At 43.5% G+C, this 22,239-nt stretch overlaps 1 protein-coding gene across 3 annotated transcripts in view; it reads right to left on the bottom strand.

The window, feature by feature from the left end:
- LOC111155272 (solute carrier family 26 member 5) overlaps window positions 1–21,743 on the bottom strand; it is a 29,554-nt gene extending 7,811 nt beyond the window's left edge. For all 3 annotated transcript variants that reach the window (XM_022515398.1, XM_022515399.1, XM_022515400.1), the window contains exons 1-10: window positions 21,592–21,743; window positions 19,234–19,373; window positions 13,954–14,064; window positions 12,677–12,843; window positions 11,947–12,111; window positions 9,412–9,564; window positions 8,076–8,158; window positions 3,283–3,430; window positions 1,570–1,683; window positions 170–247 (exon numbers count right to left, since the gene is read on the bottom strand). In XM_022515398.1, coding sequence (XP_022371106.1) covers window positions 170–247; window positions 1,570–1,683; window positions 3,283–3,430; window positions 8,076–8,158; window positions 9,412–9,564; window positions 11,947–12,111; window positions 12,677–12,843; window positions 13,954–14,064; window positions 19,234–19,373; window positions 21,592–21,743 — 1,311 coding nt within the window. The remainder of the gene's footprint in view (window positions 1–169; window positions 248–1,569; window positions 1,684–3,282; window positions 3,431–8,075; window positions 8,159–9,411; window positions 9,565–11,946; window positions 12,112–12,676; window positions 12,844–13,953; window positions 14,065–19,233; window positions 19,374–21,591) is intronic.
- Between the last annotated feature and the right edge of the window lie 496 nt (window positions 21,744–22,239).

Below are 22,239 nucleotides of genomic sequence, written 5' to 3'. Positions count from 1 at the left end.
CAGGGCTGTAGATTGTGGAGTGGGATCTTGGTCCCAGCCTTGGCCCTTTCTCATACCACTGTGCTAGGGTTACAGTAAAAACCCATGAGACGGCCACAAAAATATAAACAAACGAAATAGCAAAATCTCTACACATGGAAACACTTCACACCAAGTCCCAACTGTGCACCTGGGGTAATGATTCAAAGAGGAATCCGGTGGCTAATATGACCAGCAGAATCATTAGTGAGGCCAAACAACCTGCAAGCTGAATGAGAGAAGACACATGGAAGGGGCTTTTAGTCTTTTGATAATCACTGCGGGAAGATCAAGAAAATACGGATTCAGGCAACTCATCAAAGCCACTATATAAACCTCTAACTACTTCCCACACCCCTTTCTCAAGTTTTGTTTTCTCCTACAGCTTTTAAATAGAGGCTGAAATGATTAAAAACTCTGACAGAAATGCCCTTGCCTGGGGTGAGAGAAAGGCAATAATGACCTAAGACCCACAAGGACCAGAAGAGTCAAAGGAGACTCTGCTGTCCAATGTGGTAGCCAGTAGTCACGTGAATACTGGAACACCAAAAAAATTACATTTTTAAAAAATTTTATTTTTTCGGTGTTCCAGCATTCATTGTTTATGCACCACACCCAGTGCTCCATGCAATACGTGCCCTCCTTAATACCCACCACTAGGCTCACCTAACCCCCCCACCCTTCTCCCCTCCGAAACCTTTGGTTTGTTTCTCAGAGTCCACAGTCTCTCATGGTTCGTCTCCCCCTCCAATGTACCCCAATTTACTTTTCCTTTCCTTCTCCTAATGTCCTCCCTGTTGTTCCTTATGCTCCACAAGTAAGTGAAACCGTATAACTGACGCTCTCTGCTTGACTTATTTCATTCAGCATAGTCTCTTCCAGTCCCACTCATGTTGATACAAAAGTTGGGTATTCATCCTTTCTGATGGAGGCATAATACTCCATTGTATATATGGACCATATCTTCTTTATCCATTCGTCCGGTGAAGGGCATCTTGGCTCTTTCCACAGTTTAGCAATTGTGGACATTGCTACTATGAACATTGGGGTACATAAGTCCCTTCTTTTCACTACATCTAGCTATTACATTTTCAAAATCATAATTAAATACGACGCAAAATTCAGGTCTTGGCTGCATTTCCCACATTTCCAGTACTCAAAGGCCACATCTGTCTAGTGGCTGGAATATCAGCTGATGCAAAATAGTGAACATTTCCAAGACTGCAGAAGGTTCTACTGACGGTGCTGGCATCCTGACCATCCATATCCAGCCTCAGGCTCTCACGGCAACATCTCTTTCTGAACTCTGAGATTCACCAGTAGCAGGCAGTGTTGTGTAATTCTCAGTTTAACTGGAGAATATACCTCTTCCCTACAGATTCAGTACCTGCGACTCACTTCAACCATTCATGCCTTTCTCTGATTCACTACACAGCTCACTGGAACACCAGGCTTCAGACACAGCGGCTTTGTTTGGGTTCCGAATAGAATCAAGGGATTAAAATTTAGCACTCCAAACTACCAGTCCTCAGAGGCCAGTAGTATACACACCTGTGTCTTCCCTCCAGTTCCCTCCTGAACAAGGCTTCGAGACAAGGAGCATGAAATGGAGAAAGTCTGGAAGAGTGAGCCAATGGAATTGCACAGTCCCAGGGCAATGAGCTCCTTTTCCATGTTGAAACAAAGCACATGAGAGGTCAGTCACTCTTCAGGAAAAAAAAGGCATGATGGCTCATTTAAGATACATGCTCTGTAGTAGCTGTCTCTTCATTCTCTTTCCAGAGACAAGAGTTTTTTTTAGCATGAAAAAAACTTGGAGCTTTTATTCTGTCAGAGGCAAAAGCTGCACTCACTACCTACTCGCCACTTTCCCAAACACACTCTCTTACACAATTAATAGTTTTTTTGGTAAAAAGAAATCTGCAGCAAAAAGGGACAAACTATTTTTGTTACAGGAGAGTTATTGGTATCCAGAACGGTTGGCATCTTCTACATGCTTGGACTGTTGTTCTTCAAGGAGCACATGCCAGTGTCCTCTTGGGACCTGTGGGTGAGCCCTGCTCTCATGGCTAACTCTGGTTGTCCTAGTTGGATCACTGTGTCTGGTGGGAATGTGGAGCATTTCATCTTCTCTTAGAAATACACAGTTGTTAAAGGAGACATTGTCATGCCAAAATTATGGCTCATGGTATTCAGATTAAATATCTTCTCTATAGATAGATTATAAAAGGAGGTGGCAGGCTACCTGGGGGCCTCAGTCAGTTATGTGGCCAACTCTTGATTTTGGCTCAGGTCATGATCTCAGGGTCGTGAGGTCGAGCCCCGCGTTGGGCTCTGTGCTGGGTGTGGAGCCTGCTTAAGATTCTCTCTCTTACTCTCCCTTTGCCCCTTCTCCCATCCTTCTAAAATTTTTTTTTAAAAAGAGGTGGCAGAAAATATAATGTGGAGTTTGAGTGATGAATCACATATCCAAGTTTAATGAACCAAGAAAGTCTTCCCAGAAATGGTTCTAGAAAAACATTTGCTTCTCAGGCTGTGAGCTTTTTTTTTTTTTTTAAAGATTTTATTTATTTGATAGACAGATATTACAAGTAGCCAGAGAGGCAGGCAGGGAGAGAGGAGGAAACAGGCTCCCTGCTGAGCAGAGAGCCCGATATGGGGCTCGATCCCAGGACTCTGAGACTGTGACCCGAGCCGAAGGCAGAGGCTTTAACCCACTGAGCCACCCAGGTGCCCCTCAGGCTGTGAGCTTTAAAAAAAAAATAGGGATAACATCTGTCGGTGTATGGCAAACTGAAAGCCTCCCATCAAAGGCTACCTCTTCCTAGCAGGACCCCTACCCGTGATATGAGGTAGTATGGTACCTCAGTGCTCTGATGATCTAATGCACATAAATAATGAAAAAAACTGTAGTGTTTAAGAAATACACGTTTCTGGGGCGCCTGGGTGGCTCAGTGGGTTAAGCCTCTGCCTTAGGCTCAGGTCAGGATCCCGGGGTCCTGGGATCGAGCCCCATGTCGGGCTCTCTGCTCAGCGGGGAGCCTGCTTCCCTCCTCTCTCTCTGCCTGCTTGTCATCTCTGCCAAATAAATAAATAAAAAAAAATCTTTAAAAAAAAAAAAAAGAAGTACATGTTTCTAATACCTCCAACATCAAACTAGAAGTTCTTCTAACAAGACAGAGAAATCCAAATCGTTTGCCTTCTGTAGCCCAGCATGTGATTATACCATAATGAAACACGTGCAGGGAATGAAGGATTTTTTACCTGATTGCCATCAACCTGGTAGCCATGTTTACTTGCCAAGGTCTTGGCCATTGAGATGGTCACGGAAAAGCCAACAATGGCTATGGCGATGGCATCCACGTACACGAGGTGGAAGAGGCTGGTGTCCGGGTTGGCAGGAGGCAGTAGCCTGAAAGGTCAAGCTGACTTTAAGCCAAGAATTGTGACCACTGGGAAGAGAACATGCAGCTAGCGGGGGGCATCTCAGAACAGCATCATCTGCAAATGAGGTAATCAACACTTCGATACTTGTTTGCTCTGGTTTGGCAAAAAGGAACACCCTCTTTGACACACAGGGGTTCTTTTTAGGTCCCAACCCTGGAGTACGGGCTTCCTACCTAAATGGGTTATCAGCAGACATCAGATGCTGTTTTATTTAGAAAAGGAGTAACCTCACACCTCCTGACACCCTGTATGGCAGGTGTAAGTAAGACAGAGAACAAGAAGAAGAGAGGGTCAGCGAAGGGCTCGGATGGCACAAGACATCTGAACCAAAGTCTGAGGGCAGGAAGGGTGTTCAGCAAGGGCTGTCTTAGAGGAGAACTGCTGTCCAGACTGCTCCCCTGTGTTATTTCAAGTATAGACTCTGCTTCCCAGGGTCCCTTTAGGTGAGTTTCTAACATGGGAAAGGATCAATAGAAGATGATACTATTTGGGTTTCACCTGGTAGTTCTGGAAATCTGGAAGGACCAACGGGGAACCCAGTTTTTGTGGTCCATTCTCATAGTTTGGGACCCTTGTCCTAAAGGAACAGAATAGAGATTCCCTAGAATGGTACGGGAAAAGGGGCACTATTGGTTTTCAAGGGCACTTGATTCAATTTAAGGCATTGGGCTACATAGGAACGTCAATCAATTTACATACCATATTATTCTGTTTTTACAATAACAACCATTTATTAGGTGCTTCCCCTGTGCTAGGTTCTGTCCTTATTTATCTCTGACAGCCCTGTGAGCAATGTGCCACCATGTTCCCCAGTTTACAGAGGAGGAAAACAAGGGATCGTGAGACTAAGCAACCTGTCCAAGGGCCAATGGCTCAGGTACAAATGGGCACCAGTACAACAGAAACCATGAGGAACCTGCCTCCCTGGGCCTGTTTCTCTGACTGTGTCATGTCACAGTGACATAGGGGGTGTTTTGAGTTCTGGGGTTAGGGAAAGATAGGGGGAGAAGGAAAAAAAAAAAAGAACCTATATTAAGTTAAGCCTACGTCTCGTGCTGTATGCTTGCCATATGTCATCCCATCTGTCCTCACAGCAATCCTCTTTGCTAGGTGACATTGTTATCTTAATTTATAGGTGAAAAAATGGATATTTGCAGATGTTAAGTTATTTGCTTGAGGAGGAGCAAGGAATCCAGCCCAGGAGGTCTGCCTGCAAAACTTATTGTCTTTCCCTTGTACTTTGTTGCAGAAGTATTAGCCGGGAAGGAAGCCTGAGCAGCAGATTTGGAACCGCAGAAAAACAGGAGAAAAGAATGTATACTGGAATGAGTTAAGGAAAGTAAACCAAGAAAGAGGATGTACTACCATGACTGGCATCTTTAAGAGTCAACTGCCACTTTCTGGACACAGTCCTGTGTGTGTTATTTGTGTGTGTACAGATGAGTGTGGTAGTTTGCATTCAAATATGGCCGCCAACAGTTCCTCCCATGTATGTATGGGCTGCTCCTCCTGCGTCTCGGGGAGATCTGATTCTCCTCTGGAGAATCTGGGCTGGTCTTGAGATTTGCTTTAGCCAACTGAATGTGGGCGAGTGAGGCTGTATGAGTGCTTTTAGCCACCTGGCACCTTCTGCTTTTCTGTCTTGTTTCCCTGAGTCACTACATAAGAGTCTGGCTCTCCTGTCAGGGTCGCCATGTGAGGGGAGAAGATGCCAGCCAGCCCTCCACCTGACATATCTGACATGGGAGTGTCAACACCAGCAACACTGTCAGACATCAGCAGCGGCCCAAGAGACCCCAAGTGACAGCAGGAGACCACTCAGCTTCCTACCCGGATTGTGGATTGTGAGCAAATAAATGGATGTTCTTGTAAGTCGCCATTTTGGAATTACCTGTCCTTCGGCTATAAGCCTCAGAGATAACGGAAACGGTATGATTATATGTAGATAGGTGGTTAGGTAAGCATTGTATGTTTCCTGCTTGGTTTTGGGCAAAGTTCCAGAAAGGAGAGCCAGGTTACAGAAAGGTACAATTTTCTCGTTTTGTTTTTGTTTTTTAAAGGATGGCTCTCACACATGGAGGAAAAGAAACATATTTGGGTACAGTGCAATAGGGAAAGGAAGGTACTGGGTAGAAACTGTGGTGAATTGTATGTGAATTTTTAAAAGGAGAAATCTAAGTGTAAGGATTCACATTTAATCAAATTATTTGTGATTACTGAATATAACTGTCTTTTGGATCTAGTCAAAGACTAATGCTTGTTTAGCACATGACTAATTGTTAGAGACCCAGGTGTGAGGTAATGGAAACAGCAAGCAACTGAGCGTCAGAAGACTGTATTCTGGGTCCAGGCTGGGACTCACCGGTGAGCCACTAAGCTGCATCCCCATCTCTCAAATGTCACCTTCTCTGATAGCCTACCTCACACAGCAACCCGGCCCCGCCCTATCCCTTGCTGGCTTCCCTCTTCTTCACAGCACTTTTCACTGTTCATTCTCTCTTGTCCCCTCTCCCCCCAACCCCCCACTCCTCTGAGGGCAGACGTTATTTTGCTTGCATGGCTGCCTTCGTTTTTAACTGCCGCACTCCTGGCACATAATAGGCATTCAATAAACATATGCTTACATAAAAGAAACTCCTTATTGTGTAGAATGGAGATAGCATATATGTCAATAGTGTTATTATGAGCACCAACAGAGATGGCGGGTATAAAAGTATTTTATAAGTCCAAATTGAAAAGCAAGTGTTACTACTGGGTTATACTTTTACATGGAATCATAAGTAACACGTTCATGACAGGGATCCCTTGTTCTGAAGTGGAGTGCATGCTTCCTCCTTCAACACCTGCTCTGGGGTGGGGGTGACCTCTGGCTTCAAGGGGAACACCTGGCCCTGTGTTTCCCAGGAGAATCTTAGGGGCAAGGCTTGATGCTGTAGGTCAGGTTCATCCATGCCCAGCATCTGGGCAAATATCTGATTCTGCTCATCTGAAGAGAGAGAAGAGGGTGGCAAGACGAAGAGACAGTACAAGAGACAGAAAGACAGAAACACACAGAGAGATACAGAGATAGCCAGAGCATGTCAGAGAAGAACAGAATGAGGTGGGAAGAGAAGCTCATAGTTATTCTAGCTTCCTCAAACAGAGAGAGAATAGTAAAACATTTTAAAGGTAGAGTTAGATAAAAGGAGATCAATAAAGAAGAGAGGACTTGAAACTAGAAAATCTGTTGAAATAACGAGCCACAGAACATCCAACTGGCAAGTCTTAAACACTTCCAGGTGATCACTTCCAGCTGTAACTTCAAAGCTGCCCCCAGATAGGAGTGATTGCTGTGCTAACCTGATGGCGGAGGAGACTGGGGCTTTAAGAGGTTAAGTGCCTTGCCTGAGGTCACACAGATAACAAACCTCAGGCTAGATCTAGGTATTTTGGCCCTTAATTCCTATACCATCCGAAGAGAGATTTTAAAAACCACCAAGTGCTAAGCAACAGGAAACAAAAGAAAACACTACATACCACTGTTGGTGGAACTGTAAAACGGTGTAACCACTCTGGAAAAAAGTATGGAAGTTCCTCAAAGAGTTAAAAATCGAACTAGCCTATGATCCAGCAATCCCACTTCTGGGTATATATCCAAAAGAATGCAGGCAGGGTCCTGAGGACATATTTGCACACCCATGTTCACAGTAGTAATATTCACAACAGCTAAGAGGTGGAAACACCCCAGAGGTCCATGGTTGGGTGAATGGATACACAAAACGTGGTGTACAGACATTGGTGACATTTCATTCAACTTTGGAAAGGAAGCACATTCTGTCACTTGCTACAGCAGAGACGAAGTCTAAGGATATTATGTTGAATGAAATAAGCCAGTCGCAAAAAGACAGAATTCCACTTATATAAAGTACCAAGAGTACTTAAATTTATACAGAGAAAAAGAATGGTGGTTGCCAGGGGCTGGGAGGGTGGGGAAGGAGAATAGAGAATTCTTGTTTAATGGGTATAGAGTTTCAGATCTGCAAGATGACAAAGTTCTCAGGATCCATTTCACAAAAATGCAAATATACTTAACAGACTGAACTGTATACTTCAAAATGATTAAAATGGTAAATTTTCTGTTATGGGTTTTTTTTACAATTAAAAAAATTCCTCCCCGCCCCCCCGCCTGCCTACTTGTGATCTCTGTCAAATAAATAAATAAAATCTTTAAAAAAAACAACAACACTAGGGGCACCTGGGTGGCTCAGTGGGTTAGGCCTCTGCCTTCGGCTCAGGTCATGATCTCGGGGTCCTGGGATCGAGCCCCGCATCGGGCTCTCTGCTCAGCGGGGAGCCTGCTTTTCCCCCTCTCTCTCTGCCTGCCTCTCTGTCTACTTGTGATCTCTCTCTCTCCGTCAAATAAATAAATAATCTTTAAAAAAAAATAAAAATAAAAACAACAACAACAACAACAACACTAAAACCCCAAAAAACCCAAAGCCTCAGCTATTTGATATGTAGGGAAAAGAAAAAGAGATTTTGATTGTAAGAATACTAAAGCAGGAGTTAGAAACAATAGTAAATCTACTGATTATTCAAGTCACACTGTTAACTTAAAATGGTTTTCCTACCCCAGAGGAAGTGTCCCGACGACATCCACGTTGTACGATTCTTTCAGGTTAAACCCAGCTGAAATGCCAGTCCCCATCACCACCTAGAACAGACACAAATCTGAATGTGCCTTCATAGATGAAAAGTCAACTGCCACCACCACAATTTATTCTCACTTTCAACTTGCAGTTTTAAAGAACAGAATTATAGTTAGCCTCTAGCATTTCTAACTGCTCCCGATGGCCCTTCCCCCACAAAATTAGAATGGACTCTACAGCTGCCTTGTGGCCTGGCGTTCTTTCCTCTTTATTTTGTTCTGTTCCCTGCTGAGGTGTCTGGCCGGCTGACTGCAAACAGAAAGAGCCATAAAGCCTTCCAGAAGTTGCCTCTGCCTTTCTAAGATGGCAGGAACAAGGGACGCTGGAGAGTGTATTGTGAGGGGGATGTACCAACAGCGTGTCAATCCTTCCGCTGACCCTCTGTCCCCACCAGCTGTGGTTCGAGGCCTTGGCCAGCCCCACAGCGGTCTCCTACCTCAGCTACACTCAGGGTCACAGATTGCCGCTGTGCATGAGCCTTCCTGGACGGTCAGATTTAGTTGGTGTGTAAAGTATAGCCCTTACTGACATGCGATGGAAAAATAACAGAAGGAGAAGCAAGTTCCTTCATCTTTAAGAACTACTGATATTGAACTTTCTGAGTGGGTCATCCAGGGGAGGAGGGCTGGCCAGGGCAGCAAACCAGTCCTTACAGTAGTAGCAGCTGCAGGAAACCAATGATAAGGTAATGTTATTAATAAACCATTGTGGTCATTTAAGGACGTAATAGAATATACAGTAGTTCATTGCATATGCATTATTTTTACAATAGTTCCTAAATCGTAAGATCTTAATATGTGTTAAGTTGTAAATATGCATTAACTACTTAATGCATTAACTACTTAGTACTGTTAGGTATTTCTTTTGGCTTTGAAGAGCCAGGAACCAACCAAGAAAGTCTGGGAACTTATTTCTTGATCTTTTAAAAATGGAAATAGCCTCATTTTTTTCGGTTATTAATGTTGTAGGTGCTCGTTATAAAATAATTAGACAATAAAAATTTTGAGGAAGAATAGTCTCCCATAATCTCATCAAAGATAATTCATATTACAATTTTCATGGATGGCCTTTGCCTAGATTTTGAAAATCATCTCTGTCCACACTTTCCTTTTAGCGTATTTGTGAAGGTTTCCCTTGACACATTCTAACCTTCTCTTGACAGAACTGGGAGAAAAAACGTAGTACTCCCTGTTCCTCCCCTGTCCAAATCCCTCACCAAGACAGCCAGGTGTTTGTGGCCAAAGTTGACTTGACTTACCGCAAAGAACTCTAAAGGAATGGGTGCCGGCAATTTCTCTTTAAATCTCTCATTAAACTCCTTGCCACCCAACAGCAAACCAAAAACCATCAGCCCGACGCCTAGAGAACACACGTTGAGGTTTTTAACATTCTGCAACACAGCAACTGTACTCTGTAACACAGTGAACACTGGAGGTTACATCAAGCAACAGCCCCTGGACAGACAGACACACTAGTGTGCTAATCCACACCGGCCATCCCATCACCGTGTATTTCTAGTGAAAAGTTCTCAGACTGAAATCTCTCTCTCCCACCGATTAGGAGGCATTTTTACCCAGTCATACAACTTTATAGTTTTAATTCTTTTTTCTTTTTCTTTTTTAGAGAGAGGGCACGAATGAGCAAGTAGTGGAGGGGGAGAGGGAGACAGAGAATCCCAAGCAGATTCTGTGCTGGGCTCGGTCTCATGATACTGAGATCGTGACCTGACCTGAAATCAAGAAAGAGTCAGACACTTAACTGACAGAGCCACCCAGGTGCCTCTGTAGTTGTAACTGTTATCCAACAATCTTATATTACAATGTTCTGAGATTTGGTAATGGCTCAATGTAGTTTTATCATATTCAGAAAAGTACCCCTTAAGCTGAGTCCCGAGCATGAGGAACGATTATGAGTTGATATCAGCAAAATAATGCAAAGGTAAATATACAGAAAAGTTTTTTGGGGGCGAAAGAGGGAGAAAGAAGTCATGCGTAGCAGGTGAAAAAGCGAACAGCTCCACTTCAAAGGCAAGAGCATGCTGAAGTCTGGGTGAAGCCCTTGAGAGTTAGAAAAGAAAGTCTCCAAGGTGCCCGGGTGGCTCAATCAGTCAAATGTCTGCCTTCAGCTCAGCTCATGATCTCAGGGTCCTGGAAGTGAGTCCCACGTCAGGCTCCCTGCTCAGCGGGGAGTCTCTTCTCCCTCTGCCCCTCCCCACTGCTCATATTCTCACGCACTTGTGTGTGCTCTCCCCCTATCACAAAAACAAATAAAATCTTAAAATAAAAAAAAAGAAAGTCTCCTACTTTTATCCTAGGGTTGCAGCCTCAGCACTCCAAATGTGGTCAGTACTCATGTGGCCCCTGGGACAATGGGCTACACTGAGCCCAGGCTACACACCTTTGCCTGTAGATGCCTAGAACACACTCAGGGGCTTATCTGTTCTATTTCCTTTGTGACAAGGCACAGAGAGAAATTTCCGCGTAGGAAGCAGGTCATTGGCTACTATGGGAAACAAAGAATTTAGTTATTTAGGGCATGTTCCTACAGTTTGATCCCATTCTCAGCCATCAAGGACTCAATGTAAATGTCACTTCCTTATAGTGACTTTCTCAGATCCCTAATCGAAAGGTCTGCCCATTCACCTTTCACAGCCGCCTGTACCTTTCCTCCATAGCATGTAACACGGTTTGCAATTAATTACATATTTGCCAATTAACGGTTTACTTTCTGCCTTCCCAGGGGACCTGGGGTCCACGAGGGCAAGGGCCGTATCTGCTCACTCACTGTGCCCAGCGTGGTGAATGGCACACAAACACCTGCAAAGGCCATCGGTTCTTCTGCCCAACACTAGCTTTAGCAGCATCTCAGAACTTTTGATATGAAGCATTTGACGGTCATTTGATTTTAATTATTTCATAACTTCTTCTTTATCTGTGGAATATTTAGAATTAGGTTTTTTGTTTTCCACATGTATGGGGGTTTTAAAGCTATATTTAGTTATCAGTTGTTAATTCTACTACACTGTGTGAGAAAATAAGGAATTTTTAGAATCTGTGATCAGTTTTAACATCATCAGTTCTTATTATTGTTCCCTATGTGCCTGCAAATAATTTATATTTTCTCTGATTCGGGTGCAAGGGTCGACATAGACTTTATTAGATTCAAAGGATAACTGTGTAGGTTAAATCTTTTATAGATTTACTTTTTTTTTTCCAAGATTTTATTTATTTATCTGACAGAGAGAGATCACAGGTAGGCAGAGAGGCAGGCAGAGAGAGAGGAAGGGAAGCAGGCTCCCGGCTGAGCAGAGAGCCCGATGTGGGGCTCGATCCCAGGACCCTGGGATCATGACCTGAGCTGAAAGCAGAGGCTTTAACCCACTGAGCCACCCAGGCGCCCCTAGATTTACTTTTTTATTTTTGGGGGCCTGCTTGAGTGAAAAGTTTTAGAAACAGATGTGTTCTCCTGTGATGCCTTTAAATTATGTTAGTTCCCAAAGAGAACATAATTTGGTCTAAAGAAAAAGCAGTCTCTTCAGCTAATTAGGGTGAAGGTGAGGTCACCAAATAAAGGTCTGATACAAAATTCCTTGTGAGGTATCGCCTATTAATAAAACAGGACTTTAAGGTTCAATTCCCCTTGGAGGGTTCTCAGAAAAGTCTTAGAATAATGAGATCTTTTCCATTTTAATTTTTGGAAAAGTGAGCCTTGAAGGTGACAGAGGTACAGAAGAGAAGAGGGGAAAATAAGAAGGCAAAATGAGTACCGGGAGGTCAGGAAGCAGCTTACTTACATACACCACTGAAAAGATCCCACTGTACCGCTTTGTTTTCACTCCAAACAAGTACTTCAACATGGAGGTGAAGACGTGCACAGCTGCTGCGGTGGTAAAGCCCCGGACCAGGGGCTCGGTGAGATATATGGCCACAAATCCGAACCTACAGACACCTAGGCAAAACTTTTTTTTTTTTTTTTTAAATGACAAAGAAACAAAGAAGTCACATGATAGAGCAGGAGGTGAAAACCAACAGAAAACACACAAAAGTTCTTTCCGGACCGCTTTCTAACACTACAGTCTTGCCTCTACGGCAGTTAAGCAGGTCACAGGTGAAACACGGGTTAGAGAAAACAGTGGAAGTTTGGGGGCCGCTTGGAGCCTCATGGAGCACGGGGCACACTTGTACTTTCCCTGCTCCTCAGAACTGGGGGCACGCTGAATCAATGTCACCTCCCCTTCCTTCCAAGTGGGTAAGAGAGGCCTTCTTCCCATTACTAATCAATCCTGTTTTAAACTTTTCCTGCTTTTGGAATCTCTAAAGGGCCCAACTGAGGCTTCCTAGCTCCTAATAAATATGCACTTCAGGAAGGTGTGCAGCAGGACTGGTGTTCCTGGGTGCACTGAACCCTGAGCTCTGGACCTCTGCCTGCTGGACCCTGCCCACCATGTAGACCAGCCACGAAGGCTCAAGAGAGATTTATGAAATGGACAAATGAGAGTTCACTTCTCCATCTGTGAATATTACCTGGATGATTCCTGAAAGTAAGGTCACAGACATGGCGACTTTCACCCTCAAGGCGTCTCTTGCTTCCGTGCCGTTGGTTGCATTTACTCCTCCTGGGATGACGATATCATCTGGTACTAATCGGACAGCCACGCCGCCAATCATCAGGCTAATCACAGCAAATGGACCTGAAATAATGAAGCATTAGCTGAGGCAATCATTTCCAGCGAATCTCCCGTGGTTGTTGCCGGTTTTCAAGGAGACACAGGTGAGGCTGATAAAATTGCCCTGCTCTCCGTCAGCCTTCTGCCCCCGGGTTATGTGTGAGCTGTGTATGTACAGATTGTACTCTCTAAAAATGGCCACGATAATACTTCCATCCCATGGACTCTTCTAGAACCTGGACATCCGCCCATGAAGAGGTAGTCTGATTCCTCCCTCCTTGAATCTGGGTGAGCTTGTGACATGCTAGTCACCCAAAGAATGCAGCAAAAGTGATACTGCGTGGCTTCTGAGACTACGTGACAGAAGGTGAGGGGGCTTCCATCGGACAGATGCGACACTTGCGTGTGCTGCAGCCGAGTGTGAGCAAGCTCAATTAGGCCCCAGTGGAGAGAAGGATGGAGGGGGAGGAGGGGAGAGAGAGAGAGTAGCTGCTCCAGCTCCCCTCTCTCAACTACCTGACAGAGCCTGAGCGAGAATGGCGCAAGTTGAGCGCTTCCCAAATCCTGACCCACAGGAACTGTGCGAGGTAATCAAGCAAATATCTGAAGCTGCAACGTTTGGGGGGTATGTGTTACCCAGCACCAGACATCGGAAACCGTGTGCGTGTGTGTTGGTGGTAGCCTCGTGCGGCACCAAGGCTGTAATGAAGTCCATGTAAGTCTCACCCTAAATACACCGGGAAAAAGTCATGTATAATTCAGAGCCTCAAACAGGATGAAAATGCGACACATGCATAGTATCGAGGAACATGCAGTAACACTAATAAAAGAAAAACCAGATACAAACAAACCATGTTATGAACTAAAGTACTTCTTTCCCAGATTTCAACAATTGCTCTTTTTACACAAGAAAATTGTCTTTTTTTTTTCCCCCGTTATGCCAAGATTATAAGAAAGCTATTCATTCTGGAAATCTGGGGGGAGTCTATTTTTATAAAGCCCCTAGTGGGTGTCCGGTAACAAAAGTTTCAAGGAAGCGGATGTTCTGGTAACAGACATGCGATCTCTTTGGCACACTGCAAAGTTCGGAAATCCAAACGGAATGGCACTAAAAAGTCAGCTCTAAGCTTTTACCTATGGATACGTGTCTGGAGGTTCCAAAAAAACAATACATGATAACAGGATAAAATGAAGAGTACAGGCCAAACACGGGAGGCACAGCAGCCAGCATTGCAAAGGCTAACCCTGTGGGATGGAAACCAGCAGAAGTGGAGAGATCGTTAGAAAGTGGAGGGTTCTATGTGCTCAGCTCTTGGTGCTTTAGGGGACTCGGTGAGAGCCAAGTTAAATTAAACAGGTGGGTCTTAACCTGCCCACCCTTGCATCCCAATCCTACACTCAGGCTGAGACCATTCTCCCTGTCATCTCCGGCAAAGGGTGGACTTTTTTCTGTTTTATTCTTTTCCAACCTAAATGAGGGCAGAAAGTCTTACTTGACTGGTATAGCTACAATCTTTGTTGAAGGCAAAATGCCAGCTGTTTCTCTAACGGGGTGTTTTTGTGGGCTTGTTGGGGATCCCTATTCAATAAGGAACTCCCAGTTTCCAGTTCCTACACCTCTTCCAGGCTCCCTCCATGGACGTACATTCCTCTCCTCTGTAGGCAGTCCTCTTGGGCAGGTACCTTTCAAATGAGCCGAGCCTTGTTACCTTCCAGAGCACTCACTTATCCGACCGGAAAGCTTGGCACCTTTTACCCTGAGAAACTTTCGGAAGTGCAGGCCACGCCCACTGGAGGGCTTTCCATTCTGCCTGTGTGGGCGGGCAGTTTACACCCCTTTGTGAATTTTTTTTTCTTGCAAGAATTAGGCAGCAAAACAATTCCCCAAAACTCCAGAGGACATGTGTCTAGCCCTCTGAATGGTTCTCTTGGAGTCACTTCTACCTTGACTTTAAGTGGAGGGGACATGTACAGTGCTTTCACCTCTCTCTAGAAAATTCTCACTCCAAATTTACTGTCATCTCCCTGGTCCCCAAATACATCCGGTTGAAGTGATGCACTAAAGACATGGCTTGGTGTCACTCACTCATAGTTTTGCATAGATGGTCTGGCATCCTCTTCAGAATGTGGAGACAATAAACACCCTTGTTCTCGGCTCAGGGGGCTCAGCCCAATATCTGGGACAACTAGAAAATTCACTTAATGCGTTGTCATGTTGTGAAGAAAAAAATTTTAGTCCCAGAACAGTGGGGAAGCATCCCTAGTCCATATATAATAATAGGGTCATTTTCATGGTTTTCTTTTAAATTTCTATTTTAAAATTTTTATTTAAAAGGAATCAATGCATGCCCATAGTTTAAAAAGCCAAACAGTACTTTAAAAAAAGCTCCAAAGAAAAAGTGAGCTCTCTCCTGCCTTACCCCCAGGTTCTGCTCCCCAAAGGCACTTACTTCCAACTTGTTCAGCTGTTTTTCTACCATTTATCTCATTTCTCTAAATCAACAGTTCTCAACCGAGAGGATTTTTTCCCCCTAACCCCGCCCCAGGGACATCTGGCAATGTCAGGAGACATTTTTTATTATCATGACTGTCTGAGAATGGGGGCTGTCCCGGCAGGGTGCAGGGCTGAGAAACCCTGCTCTAAATAATGTGTTGGCATTATTATTCTGTTTATCAGTTTCAGATATTAAATAGCTACTGAGTCCTATTTTCTCAGCTTCCACTTAGTTATATCATAATTATGTGACTTTTATTTCCCTAAGAGGTTTTGAGATCTTCTCTTTATCCCTGGCATTCTGATATTTTATTATGGTGTGCCTCTTTTTTATTTCTTCTGCTGGAAGTCGCTTCTTGCAGTCTGAAAACTCATGTATTTCAATTCTGAAAATATTCTTTGATAGTCTCTTCCCTTTAGTTTAACTCCTTTCTGGAAGTGCAAGTAGATACATAACGGAACACCAGGACTAATCCTCTGGTGTCCCCGTCTCACCTTTCTTACTGCTCACGTACTCACCTATTTCTTCCATTTCCAGATTTCCTCTATCTTCCAACCCTATGATGGAGTGTTTTGTTCCAACTATCATATTTTTAATTTCTATGAGCTCTTTCTTGTTCTCTGAAGGCTCCTTTTAAAATTGGATCCCAGGGCGCCTGGGTGGCTCAGTTGGCTCCTCTGTATCTGCCCCCTCTCCTGTTCACACGCTCTCTCCAAATAAATAAAGTCTTTAAAATCACATCCTGTTCTTATCTCATGGATTCAGTATGTTTTCATAACCTGCTGAGAATATTACAGAGCAAATAGATTTTATTTTGCCCTCTCCATTATTTATATGCCCAACGAGGTCCTTCTTTCTGTTTTTTTTTTCTTCCTTGAAGGTTCGTGTGCATCAGCCCCTTTATTTACTGATGAACTCTACTATATGGCAACTGGGGGACCAGTCAGCATCTTGGTTGGGGAACCCCCAGTTGTCACTTTGGTGTTTTTTCTCTGGGGGTGGGCCGTCGTTTGCCTTGGGCTGTAAGTTCTTGCAGGCTCTTTGGAGATGCGCAGGGCAAGGAAGAGCCCTTGTTAGTGCACAGGTCAACATGCAGACTTCATTGCTCCTGACATCTTTCACTGTTTTCACTGCCATCCACTGAATGGTGTCAGTGGGGACTTGGGTGTCCATGTACTTGCTACTTATTATACGGAGTTTCAACCAATCCTCTCGCTTCTAGCCATCTGCCTCTCACCTTTGACAATCCTTGAAGCTGCCAATTTCCCAATGTTCCCACAAGGCAGACACTCAAATACCAGCTTCCCCCACACTGATAATTCAGATGTCACTCGTCCTTCACTTGCCATTTTTTTTTTTTCCTACTCCAGGGAGTCTGCTCTCCCATTTTCTTTGTCCTTGCTAGTTTACACCATTTTCTTCTCTTTTACCATCATTTTATAGGGATTTTAAATGAATTAGAGAGAGAATTCAACTAAATTCATGAATCTATTAATTCAATGCTTAAAAAAGTCTTTTTACTAATAATTTACCAACCACAAGAAATCAACTTACTATCTCTTGGATCTCTGTCTTTGTTACATTTTGTTTTTCCTATTTAATCTATCTTCATTGACTAGTGATGGGCAGAAAAATGCCTTTTCCATATGAATTTGATTGTGGGGTGACTTACACCTGTTAGTGTTCAACCTACTGGATCATTCCTTCCTCCTTTCTGTAATACCACAGTCTCCTGGTTCTCCTTCCCCCTTTCCAGATGCTTCTTTTTTGGTCTCTTCTGCTAGTTACTCCTTCTTTAATTGGTCTTTAATGTTGGGCAAAGCTTGATCCTGGCTCTCTTTCGCTCCACATTCTTTTCCTGGGTGGCCTTCCATTGCTTAAATGTTCCCTGTATGTCAAAGATCTCCACACTGACATCTCTAGCCCACAGCTCTCTTTAGCCCATCATATTTTAAATATAAACATGAAATCTCCATTTGTCTATTTCACAAGAATTTCAAATTTAACATGTTCAAACTTACCCTTCAAAGCCATTCCTCCTGTAGTTTTTATTATGTCTGCCACTGACACCTCCAAACCTCAGAGGTGAGAACCAGAAATCCGAGAGTCATTCTTGACCATCTTCCCTCCTCGGTGTCCCCATGTCCAACTCATTAGCCCAGAAACCTTAAAGCAGGTCTCGACATGCCTTTCTTCCCCATTCCCCCCTCAATCAACCCAACAGCCAATATGGCTGATTTCACCATAAAATATAGTGTGCATCTTTATAACTCTTTCCATTTCTAACACCACCACCCTAGTTCAAGATGGAAGATGGCTAACAGGTCAAACATAAATCTGCAGAATGGCATTTTAACCCAGTTAGGCATGACCCTGCGGATTTCGCTGAAGTACTAGTTTACACAGGTTCACTGCAGTCACTCCCTGCTGCTTTTTCTGTTCCACTAGACTCATTGACGGTTTCCCTTGTTTCCTATTTCAGAGGCTGAGCCTCTGGGTGTCCTCCTCTCTGTTCCCCATCTTTTCTGTGCCCTTGGGGTGTTGGTGCCAAAATGGATGGGAAAAACCATCCTAAATCTGGTATAAGGCTTTTGTTTAAAAGATCTGGTAAATCAGTCACTTGGAAAATTAAAAATGTAGTTAACTGATCATGAGGGAAAGTGATTTTTTTAAACAAATTGATCATTTTGTAATTAATTTTTGGGAAACTGGAGAATGGAACAGATTCTTGCCCTACTGATCTAGAGGCTGTTCAAGCCATTATCTTTTTATCTTTTTATCTTACCTTTTCCCTATACTGAGTCCTGTCACCTCTGATTGGTCTCCCCGCTTGCATTCTGGTAGCCCTCCCACCAGGCAAGTCAATCCCCACCCCACTTCCCAACAGCAGTCCTGGCGACCTCTTAGAATGAAAGAAACCCTGAGTGAAAGCATGGTGATAGCTTTCAGTGCACTCAGAGTGGAATCCAAAAAGAAACCCCGAGTGAAAGCATGGTGATAGCTTTCAGTGCACTTAGAGTGGAATCCAAAAAGTGGCCAACAAGGTTCTGTAGACCTAGCACTGCCCACCTTGCTAGCCACTGGCCCCTAACCCGCGTGGCAAGTTGCTTCTCTGTGAATTTTTCAAACTAAGTCTTCAAATACTCAACTCTTTTCCTGCTAAGTGTCTTCACACATGCTATGCCCTCAGCTGCAATTGTGCTTCCTCTCATTCCTTACCTGCCCCCGCTCATCCTTCAGGGCTCAGCTCAAATCTCTCAGAAGTTTCTGTGACTTACCTACTTAAGTTCTGTTCCCCTATTATTATCTTCTGGTACTCTGTGTTTTCCTTCATTGTGTTTGACATTGTTTGTAGTTAAATGTAGTTAAATACAGTTAAATGTGCTTTTATTTGCATCATACCTTTCTGCTTGATTGGATAGTTAATTCCATAAGGATATGGAGGGCTGGGCAGATGCTTGATAAACACGTATGAACAGATGAATAAATGAATGAGCATTTTCTTAAATTCTTATATCACACATAAAATCACACATATGTAAAGGAATTCAACATATCCTTGTCCATTGTAATTAGAGTATGGACTTAAAAGTCAAGAACCTTAACAATGACAACTCCAACAACACATTCATTAAGTGACTGATTAACTTAGCAAGAAGTTAGGCCACGCCCAGCCAGTTCCTAGAAATATAGTGATCTGCAAACTAAAATCATCATAGTCTACTACTACTGTCTCTGGGCTTTTTAAGGGTCAAATGTTTCTGAAGCATTCCTTTAGACCGGAAAAAGTTACTAGTATGATATGATAAAAACTATGAATTTGCAACCATGGTCAAAGAAAACAGGAAAAAAGGTCAACAATTTCTTGAAGAGATGGTGGCAAGGGAAACAACACAAAGAAATAAATAGACCTACTAACCTTGAGGAAGCTGAAGGACCCCTGTGCTTATGCCTGAGACCAAGTCACCCAACACATACTCTTTGAACTTGTATGCTGGTAACCATTTTGTTATGGGCAGGAACATATAAATGATATTTCGTATCTTCTTAGGAGTACATCTGGGAGGACAAAGAACAAAACAAAACAAAACAAAACCCCAGAGATAAAATGAGGAACACTTCTATAGAATTCACACCAAGGCATTTTCCCTTCCCTGTATCCTGGAGCAATAAGGAAAAATTCACATTCTGTGCTAAGAATGACCTCTCCACTCTACAGAGATCAGAAACAAGAAGATCTGCATGTAACCTTTTTTAAAATTTTTTAATTTATTTTTTTTTAAAGATTTTATTTATTTATTTGACAGACGGAGATCACAGAGAAGCAGGCAGAGAGAGAGGAGGAAGCAGGCTCCCCGCTGAGCAGAGAGCCCGATGCGGGGCTCGATCCCAGGACCCTGAGACCATGACCTGAGCCGAAGGCAGAGGCTTTAACCCACTGAGCCACCCAGGTGCCCTAACCTTTTTTTTTTTTAAATGGCAACATCTGAACTGGCTCCATAATGATGCTCTACAACTTACCATGAAAGATAAGAAAAATTTAGCTTCAAAATAAATGAGATATACTGGAAGCTACTATTTTAGCAGATGAAATCCTAATATACTTTCTATGTGGGTATATAAACAAAGTGGGGGAATTACTTACTGATTTAGTAAGTTTGTGAATGTGGAACCACTGACCAGCAGGTCCATTTAGTCTTCTCTGTCCTTATAAAATGAAGGAAATTTATACAAGTACTTGAGCTTTATGGATATGTATTCAATGCTTTAGGGTCTTTGATTAGGTAAACTCAAAACACCATTTGTTGGGTCGCCTGGGTAACTCAGTTGGTTAAGCGACTGCCTTTGGCTCAGGTCATGATCCCAGAGTCCTAGGATCGCATCTCGCCTCAGGCTCCCAGCTCCACAGGGAGTCTGCTTCTCCCTTTGACCTTCAGCCCTCTCACGCTCTCTCTCCCTCCCTCTCTAATAAAAATAAATAAAATCTTAAAAAAAAAAAAAACAAAACAATAACCAAGACACCATTTGTCACTGGTGTCCAGTAGCGGATTCTGTGTCTGGTTGTCTTGATTAGGTGCAACGTAATGCTAATAAAACCCAGGCCTTGTATTTAATCCCCATGTAGTTCAATTGATTTTGATATGTAGACTATGTTCTGGGCCCTGGCCAGTCCTTTTGCCAGTTTATGCCAGCCATCAGAGACATCACTGAATAAGAGATGGACAGATGGGTTCCATCACCACCAGGATAGCCCCAAGTTCTCTGGGTGACAAGGAAGCAATTTGTTCCATTCAAAAGACAATGCATTCTTGCAGTATGCATGGTACTTTATATCATGTCTTTACAAAAGTATCTGATCATCAGCTGAAGGAAGATATTGGAAGCAGATCTGGGCCAACTGTGGCAACAGCCATGAATCTGAGTGAAACAAATTAGATTACATGTGTCTCCTTGTTTAGAAAATTAAGATATTAATAATAGCTACACTTCTGTACTGCTTGCGACATGCCTTGGACTTTGTATATATTAAAAGATTTTAACCCCCAGTAACTCTATGATGTAAGTGCCATGACTGTCCCCATTTTATAGAGCAGGATCGAAAGCACATGGTTGGCAGGTGGTTGGGACTAGGATTAAAACTCAGTCTTACTCCGGTGAATACCTTTAAAAACTCTCCTGATGATCACACCTAGAGCAGAGGGTTCCTATGAAGCTAGGTGAACACAGAGCATGGACATGTGGTCCCAAGGGTCCAGAGGCAGCAGTCAAACCTAATCCCGGGAGCTCTCGAGAGACACATGTCAGGCACACACGTATTACCATTCCCAGGCCTGCAACATGGCCGTGTAAACGTCTCCAAAGTGAAGAGTCCTAGGACACTGAGTGTCCCTGACAGCCTGCATTGGGACTTAAATTTAGGGTGGTGCCAAATGGGGTAGAAGTCAGGGTGGAAAAAAAGACAGAGTGGTTGGAACATTCCTGAAAGACGAAGGGAAGAGATGGGTATTTCGAAGGTGGTGGAGTTCGGGAAAGCAAGATGTTTAGATAAACTGTTAAATGGAGGCAAGTGTAATCAGAATTTAATAAATAGGGTAAAATATATAATGAAGCCGGGGTTTAATCAAGTACCCATCCCTCAGTTACCATGTGGACAATCTGCAAATCCTAAGTGCTCACCATTTTTTTCCCCACCGCACCAGATTTTCTTGATATATTTGACCTCGCTTCTGTCATAACTGAATGATGGAATAAAGAAGTTGGTTAAAACACAACATACGTGAATGCCTGTTTCAACTTATCCCCGATGGAATCCGAAATCTTGTCCTTCTTGTGCAGTCTTTCCTGGAGGATGGGGTGACTAAAGATAGGCCTTTCCACATAGTACCTCTGGCTTGCTGCGAGGATTTCATTTTCTTCAGCATGATCCATAGTACTGGGAGATGATGTGTCAACAGCAGGAGACAAGCATTTCCTGAGTGTCACTAAAGGAGAAAATAAAGAGCCTACTTCAGACGCCAAAATCTGACAGAGGACTGTTCCTAAGCATCTCTTCTTTGGGGAACTGTGAGTCTCTTGGAGGACTTCTTCATCCCTGGACGTCCCAGAGCACCTGTCATACAGCTCAGTAGCTAGCCACCACTAATAAATCAAATGAAGTTAAAATCAATTAAAAAAAACCCCACTTGTGACTTCTTTCCTCCCAGGGCAATAAGTGGTAATGTGCGTGCTTTTAACAACAGCTCGCATTAAATTCAGTGGCTAAATTCTGCAGGCAGCTGGCTTTCAGTCCATATGAGGGAATAGTGATTCGGGCTGACACTGACCATTTACATGTCAAGGAATCAGGAAAAGGGGCAAGATCTGTCCTTAAACGGACCCCAAGTTTCTTGAACGTATATTATCCTCCTCTCCAATGCCGTACTCA

Source organism: Enhydra lutris, unplaced genomic scaffold, assembly GCF_002288905.1.
Source record: "Enhydra lutris kenyoni isolate GAN:26980312 unplaced genomic scaffold, ASM228890v2 scaffoldscaffold40, whole genome shotgun sequence".
Lineage (NCBI taxonomy): Eukaryota > Metazoa > Chordata > Mammalia > Carnivora > Mustelidae > Enhydra > Enhydra lutris.
The sequence above is the reverse complement of the archived record's forward strand: the minus strand, read 5'-3'. Positions and strand labels throughout refer to the sequence as shown.